Source organism: Alexandromys fortis, unplaced genomic scaffold (assembly GCF_014885135.2).
Source record: "Alexandromys fortis isolate MF-2015 unplaced genomic scaffold, M_Fortis_MF-2015_v1.1 scaffold_265, whole genome shotgun sequence".
NCBI lineage: Eukaryota > Metazoa > Chordata > Mammalia > Rodentia > Cricetidae > Alexandromys > Alexandromys fortis.
In genome coordinates, this window is record NW_026068166.1 from 1,098,960 (window position 1) to 1,111,177 (window position 12,218).

Genomic DNA, 12,218 nt, shown 5'->3' on the forward strand with positions numbered 1-12,218 from the left:
AACACATCCTTAATGAACAAGGGCCTGGGTTCAATCCCCAGCATCAAAATAAATAGATAGATGATATGTAGGGAGAAAGAGAGAGAGAGAGAGAGAGAGAGAGAGAGAGAGAGAGAGAGAATATGAAAGTAAGCAGGGCCTAGATAAATAGCTCAACAGTTAAGAGCATTGGCTTCTTTCCCAAAGAACCCAGGTTTGGTTCCCAGCACCCATATGGTTGCTCATGACCATCTCTAACTCCAGTTTCACGGGAATCTGGTGCCCTCTTCTAGACTCTGTGAGCACCAGACAGGCATGTAGTACACAGGCATACATGTAGGGAAAATGCCCATGCACATAAAATAAAATATAATTTTCTTTAAATCAGGCCAAATGTACTCCCACCTTCTACAAGCACCATTGTTTCCTATAAAAGCAACAAAGTTTATGGTAAATTATTCACTTACACTGGAGAACAATAAGCTACAATTTTTGGGCCCAGTTCAGCCCCCTATTGTTTGTATAAATGAAGGTTATTGGGATATAGCCACACCCACTCACTTACATAGCGTGCATGGTTGCCCTAAAAGCAGTGTAGTTGTGACCAAATTGAATAAATGCTACAGCGACTGTGTGGCTTATATACCCTAAAGTGTTTACTGCCTTGTGCTTTGCAGAGAAAATTTGCTCAGCCCTGCCTTACACTTTTATTTTGTGTCCATTCAGACTCTTGTACACAACCACAAGCCTCAGGGTGGATCAGGTTTCGGCTCAGCAAAGCTGTAGAGATGAATTGCTTTATACATTTCTGTCTGTACACCAGAGAGCCTGTTTATTTAGTATTTAAAGTACAGACATTTGAATCACATTTGACTAGTAATAAAAGAGAAACCCTAAAATGGTTATCAACCTTAAATCCTAACTGTTAGAATATTTTTAAGCCACAAGTGACCTAAGAAAGCTGAAGGCAAAGGCACCTCGAAAACAATAATTTCTCCCCATTCTTTTTCTGAAACCATGAGTTCTAGTCAGTAATCTCAAGTTCTTGCCTCAGGAAACCAGACTTCTCCAGACCTGACCAAGCCCCTGATTTATAGCTAGGACCGCCCAGGCACACTTCCCTTTTCTCTTGATTCATTTCCTGATAACAACCACATTGTCAGATGCACACCGTAACTGAAGAGCAAAGAAACTTTCTAAAACACACATGCATGAAATAAAGTATGCAAGTGGACATTTGCACTTATTTACTGTTCAAGACCATGTTAAAATGTCCCAACCCTGTAGTTTGTATTTTCTCAGTGAGGAACTATCTTTAGGACAGGAGAAAACATTGAACTTAGCTCTAGAAAAAGGGCCTTTTCTTTTGTAAATTATTTGTGAGTCTATGGGAAACCAAGTGACAAGAGATGATTTGGAGAGAAACTGGGGTTACATAAAATAGGCCTTCTGAAAAGTACCCGGGACAGATCAAATATCAATTGCTGCATTATTTTCAGCAGTAGCCAGTTGACAGTCACCCGAATGTGTCTCCATGTGGCATTGATAACGATCTGTAATCTTGTTTATTCAAGAAATCACATTCTGAGTAGAAATCATAGTTTTGTCACAACACTGTCCTTGCCAAAGTTAAAGGTAAAGTTACAGGCCAGCACATAGTGTTAGCTCTTGGAGTCCAACCTCTAGAGCAGCTGGTCTCAACCTGTGGGTCATGATCCCTTTGGGGTCACATATCAGATATTTACATTACAATTCATAACAGTTGCAAAATTACAGTTATGAAGTAGCAACAAGATAGTTGTATGGTTGGGCTCAACACGTGAAGAACTGTACTAAAGGGTCAGAGCATTAGGAAGGTTGAGAACCACTACTCTGAAGGATAGCACTCAGACTCCTAACACAGAAAAGACCTTGGCCATGACCTCACTGATACCATAATGTTCTACTTTTCTCCTCTATTGCTTGAGAAAACACAGACCAAAAGCACCTTGGGTGAAGAAAGGGTTTATTTCATCTTACACTTTAGTGTCTATCATTAAGGGACGCCATCACAGAAATCTGGAGGCAGGAACTGAAGCAGAAACCATGGAGGAACACTGCTCAATGGCTTTCTACCAAGCTCACATTCATCTGCTATTGTTTCTTATACACCTCAGGTTCACATGCCCTGGGATGATACCACCCACAGTGAGCTGGGCCCACCTACATTAGTTACCAATCAATAAAATGCCCATATACACCTGCTGGCAAGCCAGTCTTATTGGAGATTCCTCTTCCATGGTATTTCAGGTTGACAATCAAGACTAATTCAGTTTCAGGGGCATTGACAAAATACCAGTAGCATCCACGTATAATACAAAAGACTGAGGACAGAGTGGTGGCCAAGATGTGGGCCCTCTCCTTCATAAAGCCACAGCCTTATAAAAGAGAATTAACTCTGCCACCGGACAATAGAGCTCTGAACTAAAAGGATTCTTTTTAAGTTTTTTTAAAAGAAATCTTGTCGAAGAGTCCAAAAGAAAGAGTACTCCATAGTAGGTTTATTTGAGCCACAAAGTATGAAATGATGGTCTCCTCCCCTTTCTGCCTTCCGTGTGAGTTTGCTTCTGGTAACACACACTGCTGTACACATTTTTCCTCTTGCCCCTGGCTCAAGGAAGAGCATGAATGCATAGTTTTACATGGTCAAATAATCTCTGACTCCCGCCCCCCTTAGTCAAATTCAGAAGGAAGAAAAGAAGGAAGAGAAGGAGGGAGTAAAGAAATGTCACATCTTACACATACATCACAAGTTTGAATCCTCAAATATGAGTTATAAAAGGTGCCCTTTGCAGCTCTGTATCTACATTCTAGAGTAGTGTTTCCAGGACCATTTTGAAGACACCGAGCATGGAGAGGTGGAGAGAATGATAATGTCGGATAGGATCTTGCACAGCTATTGGTTTTATCTCCTCAAAATGTGGAAATTTCATGTGAGCCTGTGTGAAGAACTGTCCCATAGCTAAAATCAAAAGCCCCTGGGCTTTTGAACATCCTGGAGACATAAAATAGCATGTCCAATTATGAACATTATCATAGAATAGCTTCTTAACAGACTATCTTTTCAAAGCAGTAGGCTTAATTGTATGCATGAGGTTCTATAAAACAAGTACAGTCTTTAGCCATTGATTCTAAATGTTCCTGATACTTGTTGAATTCAGAGGAAGAGGGTGAATGCTCGTTTTCAGATCTCGTTCTGTTGTTTGTCCATTAGTGGGACTTACCCCTTTCTCTCATCTTTTCTTTTTATTCCTCACCACCCACTCCCGTCACGGACTTCCTCAGCTTCAAGGATCTAGAACACATTATTCCTAAGAGGACAGAGTCCATGTCCTCTGTGGGGCTCTGCTTTGACACACAATAAACAACTTTTGGTGTTTTAATGCATTGATTGTCAAGTCAAATGTGAAGAGATTATGAGATTGGTGAATACCAAGCTTGAGATTCTATTACAGTCACCCTTGAAAACAATGCCACTATTTGTCAAATTTCTATTCTGTGTGATTTTCCTCCAGTTTAATGTGTGAGATTTATGGATACTATAAATGATGTCTTTTGGGTCTTGTTATCTGTTTACACTGACTTTAAGTGTATGCAAAGGTTATTTGATTAGATGTTTGTGGAATTTTTGTTTCTGTTTCTTTTTTTCCTAGAAGGGAATAAATGAATTGTCACCTCAATATCTGTTTGGTAAAAGAAGCAAATTGGAATGAAACTGTATATTTATGCGTGTTTTATTCTTCCTTTCTGATATCTCTGCCTCTTCCTCTCTCTATTATTAAAGGAAGAAATGCCCCTGGAAAGCCAATGAGAGAGGTTAGTGAGACTTGGGCTCACAGCCATGGCTTCTGTCTGTCTCATCCTGCTTTCTGTGTCTGGCCCTTGTGTAAGAACTGTGTGTGTGCACGCGCATGTGTGTATTATACATTCTCTCATCATCTGAAGATGGGCGTCGCCTCTCCACTTGCAGCTCATGAGGAGCCTTCCTCAAATGTTCATCAGCGTTGTCATCTCCATGACAACAACAGGGGTTGGGGGAACAGGAGTCTCTGAAACATATAGAACCCTTTCTAGCCCCGAAGTTGGAACTTTGCGGTTCATATCTGATGCCATCTGCAACACAAACAGAATCTTCAAAATAAGTTTTACCTTGAACATGGTTGATGAGTCATAAAGCTTCCTTCCACTTCCAGGACCTGAGCATTTTCTGCCCGAGTCTTTGGTTTTTATTCTTCTGAGATGACCTCCTTTTATTTATTTATTTATTTATTTTTGGTTTGATTTTTTTTCTTCTTTCCCTCATTCCTACACTCCTTCATTTCCATTTTAGCTAAGTTTTTTTCCAGCATGTATTGTGTGCCAAGCACTGTTGTAGGCATTTGCCGTTTATTTTTGTGTCACATAATCTTCATGACAAACACAAAGGTAGGTACTCTTCTGAACTCTTATTTTTTCACACTTAAGGTAACTGAATCAAAAAGTGGGGAAGCGAAGTGTCCAGGGTGGCAGAGCCAAGGATGGAGTCCAGGAAGCCTGACTTGTGTGCCACGTTCGTTTTCCCAGTAGTTGAAAGGCTTACATCGTCTCAACATGTCCTTTAGAAGACTCTGTGTCATTTGGAACCAAACAGAATAGTAACCAGTTAGGGTTAAAAAAATGAATGTTAGGGTTTTGATATTTTTTTTTTAAATACCCTTTTAAGGACTGGAATGAGTAGGTGCAGCATTAACACTGAATACATGTTATTCAGTGATGAAATGCTGCTTCTTCATGACCTGAACATTGACTTACCTACTCAAGTGACTGTTGGGTGACCACGTGCTAAGTGACAGCCCAAGTGGAATAAGATTGCCCTGCCCAAGAGCTTAATATGAAGGAAGGGGGCAGGCAAGCTCTCCCAAGAGATGCCGCTGGTATATGCTGGTATGTGACACTGGTATATGCTGATCTGAGAGATAAGCTGGAGAGTTAGAATGTTCTTTAGATGTGAGCTGGATCCTTAGCACAGAAGGAATGCTTGTCTAAGTGGCCACTGATACATTTAAACATAAGTAGTCACGGGGCTGGAGAGATGGCCCAGTAGTGAAATATACATATTGCTCTTGTAGAGCACCTGCGTTCGGGTCTCAGTACCCATGCTGGGAGACACACAACCACCTGTAACTCCATCTCCAGGGAACCCAATGGGTCTCTGTTCACATATGCACAACCGCCCTCACAAGTACACACAGTTGAAAACAGTAGAAAATAATATAAAGCATGTTTAAAACCTAAGTAGTTATACTAAAAATTCTGCCAAGACCCTGCTATGCCATTATAATAATTGTAATGATTCTTGGGGTGTCTACACTGATGTCCCTGAAAAGGATGGAAGTTCTAGGGAGGGAACACTAGCCTGGAGGAGAAACTAAGAAAACTTGAATCAGTGATGCATTGAATCCTCCCGACTCACGTACTTACCGTGTGAGACTTTTTGGCTGATTCTAATGGTAAGTGCCCACTTTAAATTTTCACATTTTTTGTGGACAAGAAATCTATAATAATTTTGAGATCCTTGAGCATGTTTCATTCGTGAATAAATATTTTCACAGTCTCGCAGACTGAATTGAATCAGTGACTACTACCTGAGAGTCCCAGTAGTCAGATAAGTTCCCAGACATCACAGAGACACAACCATAATGATGTTGATAAGGCGATGAAAATACCCTGAACTCACACTTGGCCAATTTTTTTTTAGAGATAAAATTATGGAGGGGAAAAGATAAGCCTATTTTGCCACAGTTTTCTGGTTTTGCTTTGGCCAATTGAATGCTAACCATTTGTTTGGGAATTGAATTAAAAAAAAAATAGAGTGCCAGATTGCTATTGAGGTCTTGGATCTTTGCCAGAAAGTCTCAATTCCAATCACTGTGGAAAACAACTCCCTTAGGCAGTGGTGGCATGTGAGACTAAATGTGTTGCGATGAGTGCCAACTTGGAAAAACATAAAACTCTCCTAATGTTCAGCTCATGGTGCCTTTGTGTTCAATAATCCTCGCTTAATAATGGATTAAACGGATACTTTCTATAGATACATTTTTGTCAAGTTGTGCCCAAAGCACATTGCTGTTCCTTGAAGCTACTTTTTGACCTCTTTGTTTATAGTATAATATTTGAATAATATTTTTAGATTTTTATCAGGTAAAGTTGATGACCTCACTAATGTTCTTCCTTACACAAAAGGATAATAGAACCATGATGCATACAAATCTGTGTCCTCTATCCCTGTTTTATCCCTCCAATGGATGAAAGTTTTTTTTGGGGGGGCTGTATTTTATCAAAAATAATGAACTTGGTTTTTTTTGTTTGTTTGTTTGTTTGTTTTTGGTTTTTCGAGACAGGGTTTCTCTGTGGCTTTGGAGCCTGTCCTGGAACTAGCTCTGTAGACCAGGCTGGTCTCGAACTCACAGAGATCCGCCTGCCTCTGCCTCCCGAGTGCTGGGATTAAAGGCGTGCGCCACCATCGCCCAGCTGAACTTGGTTTTATTTTGTTTGTTTTCTATATCTAATACAAGCTTCCATAAAAATAAAATCATTATTCTGGTAAAATGGGTATTTATAAATTATGTTACCCAATATGTAATACCAAGCATATGATGTAAATATAGCAAGCCACCTATAAAAGTTTTATTTTATATATCATAAGAATGATCATAAAGTCTCTTACCAACACTAAACACTCTAAACAGGTTAATACCACCAACATTTTATGATAGTGTGTGTAGTATATTAACATCAATGAGCCTCTCTTTCTTCTGGCAACGTTTGGAATAACAGAAACCCACTAGAACTAGTATTTATGGAGAGTCAAGTGTTTTTTCCAGGTAGTAACTAAACACCATTTTAAATACTGGAAATATCCCTTGGGAATGTATTCTATTAGTACATTAATTTATTTTACTATCTTTTGAACTGTAGTATATAACCTCTAGCCAGCAGTCTTAAAAGGTTAGTTTTGAATTTCCATAAATTAATAGGAAAAGCCAAGGTATTCCCTGCTCTGTTTATATTTTAAAATATGTTATCTATTAGGTAGTATCCTAGGGTCAGATAATGTGTCATAAGATACAGTTGGAATTATCTTCACTGCCAGGCTTTAAGGATATTTTACTGGCTTTCTTAAGATTGCTAATACTTCAAAAACTGCATTTACTCCATCGACTTTGAAGTGTGTGAATAATTGTGAAGATGCTCCAGGGATGCTGTGCAGTGAAAAGTAGATGCAGGGGACTCCCTCCAACTTATGGCTTTCACTTGTATATTTGCATTCTGAGATCCACAGAATAACAAGGGGCTCCACTATGTCTTCCTGAGCTTGTGTTCTTATTTTACGTTTGTTGGTTTTTTTGTTAAACACAGGATTTCATTGTGTAGCCCACATTGGCCTTGACTTTGACATCCTCTTCCTTGAGTACTGGGATTATAGACATGCACTAGTGTACCTGGCTTTCCTATGTTATTATATATATTCTAATATCCATATGAGACTAGAAAATGAAAATGAGTCCAGGTTTTTTTTTTACTACCAGAACATTGGCCCACTTTATGAATAGTACATATGCTCTGTTAAACATTTTTTTCCATTTATTTATTTATTAAAGATTTCTGTCTCTTCCCCGCCACCGCCTCCTATTTGAAGTCTCAAACAAAATCCAAAGTAATTTTTAAACATAATTAGCTCTCAGTTAAACAAAATTCTCTGCACAAATAAAACTTAGAGAGATTTACAAACTTACTTACCCAAGGTGATATAAGTACCTGAGTGGCATTAAACATTTTCTAAATCTTGAATCGATCTGGTGCCATCACTGTATAAGTTCTTGCCCATGAACCCACTTCTAATTCTCCCATATTTTGTTTTAAAAAGGTATGTCTCTATTGAAATAAATAACAGAACACATGCTCTGTTCTCTCTTTGCCGTTTATTGGGATTTTAGGAATTCTGAGACTCTGTTAAGTCGATGCATGATAGGGTAGTAATGGCCTAATAAAGCATCTCATTTCCAAAGACAGTACTTGAAAAAGAGAATGACTTACCAAGGTTGAAGAATTAAAATTAGACTCGTGAAATACAGGACATATAAAAAAAAAGAGAGAGCTGTAAAGTGTATCTCAGATTATCCTATTGTAGATGTTAGTTTTGCTAGAGTACCCACAGACATTATGCTCTTGATTCCATGTTGGGGGATTAATGCCGGGTCATGCCACATTGTTATGAAAAGGCTATTTTGATAGTTAACCCTCATTTAGTGGGCCAGCAAAAATGGATTCTCAGGATCCCCAAATCTTTGCTCTACACATAGGTCATATTATAATTAGGCTGCAGAGCAATTTGGAATGGAAAGTGGTTTTTGTTCTGAGGCTTTCTAATTTAAATGTGAATGGTGCACAAAAAGGTCAAATCTAGAGTTTATTTTTCAACCAAAGTAAAAGCGGAAAGAAAATGGTCTTACCCACTATAGTATCACAGCTTGAAGTAGCCAGTAAATGAAGAGTTCGTGTGGTTGTCAGGGTGCCGATGGTGGTAACGGTGAAGGTAGTAGGGGAAGGAGTCGTGGTTTGATAGGAAATCTGTAGTATATACAGCAGAATAAATATAGTTGTAGTAAATACAACAAAATGAGAAAGAACCCATTACAAAATGTTCTCTGTAGTAAGAGCCTTGTGCTTGTCTTTGACGTTTCTTTGAGATGAGTTGGGAAGTTGGAATTGGGAAGTTAAATTCAATGCTTCACTTTTATTTTCATCAAATGACACCAGTAGGCTGATCCAGCATTTAGCTGATACTAACACCATGTAATGCTTCATTAACAAGGCTTTGCTTCTTCCTGAACACGGGTGGAAAGTGGAACTGTGTGTGTAACTTCAATGCAGCCCCTGTGTTGTCTTTACCCTGAAATGGGAATGACTCCCCATAATGGCGATCAGGGGAACAATACCTGAGCCCTCTCTAAAGTCTTTCTTTCTCTTTGTTTTTCAGGACACAATGTAGGGAGCCTTTTCCACATGGCAGATGATTTGGGCAGAGCGATGGAGTCCTTAGTTTCAGTCATGACAGATGAAGAAGGAGCAGAATAAATGTTTTACAACTCCTCATTCCCGCATGGTTTTTATAATATTCGTACAACAAAGAGGATTAGACAGTAAGAGTTTACAAGAAATAAAATCTATATTTTTGTGAAGGGTAGTGGTACTATACTGTAGATTTCAGTAGTTTCTAAGTCTGTTATTGTTTTGTTAACAATGGCAGGTTTTACACGTCTATGCAATTGTACAAAAAAAGTTAAAAGAAAACTACATGTAAAATCTTGATAGCTAAATAACTTGCCATTTCTTTATATGGAACGCATTTTGGGTTGTTTAAAAATTTATAACAGTTATAAAGAAAGATTGTAAACTAAAGTGTACTTTATAAAAAAATGTTGTTTATAAAACCCCTAAACACACACACATGCACACACACACACACACACACACGAGCGCGCGCGCGCACACACGCACACACAATGAGGCAGCACATTGTTTTGCATTATTTGAGCGTGGTATTCATATGGAGTTCATGATTTCTTTTCTTGCATATTAAAGATAGGACTTCCTCTAACACCACCAAATGACTGCTTCATATTGCTCTTTTGAGAATTGTTGACTGAGTGGGGCTGGCTATGGACTTTCATTTTATACATCTATATGTCTACAAGTATAAAAAATACTATAGGTGTATAGATAAATAGATATGAAATTTCTTCTTCAAATGTTCTTGCCACTTCCTAACTGAAATAAATTGCTTCAAGTCATCTGGGTTTATCTGCTTGGGCAAGAGTGAATTTTCCCTGGAGCCTGAAGCCAGGAGAACACTACCATACTAAAATATTGTTTCGGGCTCCAGATGTATCTAGTTTTAAACTTTCCACTGACAACTAGAGCTTCGATTTTTTTTTCAGGAACATGTGAATAAATACACAGGACTCACTGTATCAGAGTAATCTGTTGGTTGATATATTCAGCTTCCTACTGCTGACTATGCCATGGTTTATATGTAATGATGTTTCTGCAAAAGAGCATCAGAAGGCATTTTTCACTCCTGGACAATAGGAGGAAGATGGTAGGGGCTGAGGCTTGTGACTCCCCAGTCAATCCCAATGAGGGAGCAGCTACTCTGTAAAAGAGTGGGATGAATATTCACCACTCTACATACAGACATCTCTATAATCACAACAAAATTGTTCTGCCCTCTTACATTCAAACTGAAGAGGGTAGTATTGTTGTTGTTGTTGTTGCTGTTGCTGTTGCTGTTGTTGATTTTTTAGATTTTAGATTTTGTTTTTTCATTGTGATGAGGTTTTTTTTTTTTTTTTAATGCTGCAAGATTTAAGATTAGTGGTAAGAAAGTAACCCAATCACATGGTGACCCTGGTGAATGTCAATCCAGAAGTCCATGAACTGCATTTGTCCTTTTTGCATTGGTTTCCCTGCAAGTAATTCCATACAGGACTGTGAGTGGGAAGGTGCAAGTTGACAGTTTCAAGAACAAAAGCCTCTCAGAACCCTCTGGTAAATCTGACAGGCTAAATTATAAACAAATGCAGATCATTGAAAAAAAGAGGAGAAAAAGTGAAGGTGAAAGCTAAGGACTGGTAGGAAAAGCTTTACTTCCTCTTTCACGCCATTGTATAACTACAGCATTTACAAATCATCGTTTGACTAGAAATCACTGTCCTATTATTTTGCAAATCTGTTACCTCTAACTTCTAGTGTAATTAACTTTTAGAGAGTGGAGTTTGTACATCATTAATTGTAATTAACATCAAACACAGCTTCTCATGCTATTTCTACCTCACTTTGCTTTTGGGGTGTTCCTGGTAATTGTGCACACCTAATTTCACAGCTTCACCAATTGTCTGTTGTGTGGACGCCATTCTCTCTTTTTCTTTTATAATTTCCAAAAGAAAACCCAAAGCTCTAAGGTTAAAAAAAAAAAACAAAAACAAAAAACAACAAAAAAAACATTGCGATTTGGTTTTAGTCTTGCATTATTTTTCTCTTTTATGTGATGCCGGATATTTTCTTTACCCAAGGGTTTAACTAAGATTTAAAACAAGGGGTTACTTTACATCCTACTGAGAAGTTTTAAGTTTCATTCTAAAATCAGAGGTAGATAGATTGAGTGCATAAATTTGTTTTAATCGTTTTGTTTTATCTTTTAGATGTTAGATCTGGAGTGAATCTATCAAAATATTTGAACAAAAACTGAGAGCTTTATTGCTGAGTTTAAGCGTAATTTGGACATCATTTCATGTTCTTTATAACCATCAAGTATTAAAGTGTAAATCATAATCAGTGTAACTGAAGCATAAACATCACATGGCATGTATCACCATTGTTTCCAGGTACTGGATTCTTACTTGAGTATCATAGTATATTGTGTTTGAACACCAACACTGTAACATTTACTAATTATTTTTTTAAACTTCAGTTTTTCTTCATTTTCACAACATATCAGACTTCACCAAATATATGCCTTACTATTGTATTATATTACTGCTTTACTGTGTATCTCAATAAAGCACGCAGTTCTGTTTCAAAACCTGTTGTCTGGACTGTGGTGCTTTGAGTCTTCTTTTTACTTACTTCAGTTCTCCTTCTGTACTTTTTGTCTTCTGAGGTGGCCGGAATCTCATGGTACTACCTGGGCTGGACTTGAACTCAGGGGTTAGTGATCCACCCTGCCTTAGAAACTGAGATTGCTGAGACTACAAGCTCACGCCCTAGTTTATTTGACTTTTTCCCCCTTTTCTTATGTTATTTAAATAACTTTTTTTTCATTAATTTTGCGTACGGACCACAAGTTTTCCCTCACTCCTCTCCTTCCATTCTCCCTCCCCCCACCTCCCATCTATTCCCCTCCCCATCCACCCATCCTCCATTTCCTTTCAGAGAAGGTCAGGCCTCTCTTGGGCTTGAACAAAGCCTGGCACATCAAGTTGAGGCAGGACCAAGCTCCTCCCCTTGAGTCAAGGCTGGACAAGGTAATCCAGCATGGGAAAGAGGTTCCCAAAAGCCAGCTAAGTGCCAGGGACAGGTCCTGATCTCACTGCTAGGAGCCTTACAGACAGACCAAGCTACACAACTGTCCACTCATATGTAGAGAGCCTAGGTCAGTA

The 12,218-nt window shown here is 38.5% G+C and overlaps 1 protein-coding gene across 7 annotated transcripts in view; it reads left to right on the forward strand.

The window, feature by feature from the left end:
* The window catches only part of Dmd (dystrophin), a 1,091,134-nt gene extending 1,079,493 nt beyond the window's left edge, over nt 1-11,641 (forward strand). For 4 of the 7 annotated variants that reach the window (XM_050128226.1, XM_050128227.1, XM_050128229.1 and 1 more), the window contains one exon: nt 9,038-11,641. In XM_050128226.1, coding sequence (XP_049984183.1) covers nt 9,038-9,135 — 98 coding nt within the window. In that variant the 3' untranslated portion in view covers nt 9,136-11,641. Of the gene's footprint in view, nt 1-3,802; nt 3,835-9,037 lie in introns of all 7 variants that reach the window. The other 3 variants (XM_050128228.1, XM_050128231.1, XM_050128232.1) reach the window with 1 other exon arrangement.
* The last annotated feature ends 577 nt before the right edge of the window (nt 11,642-12,218 follow it).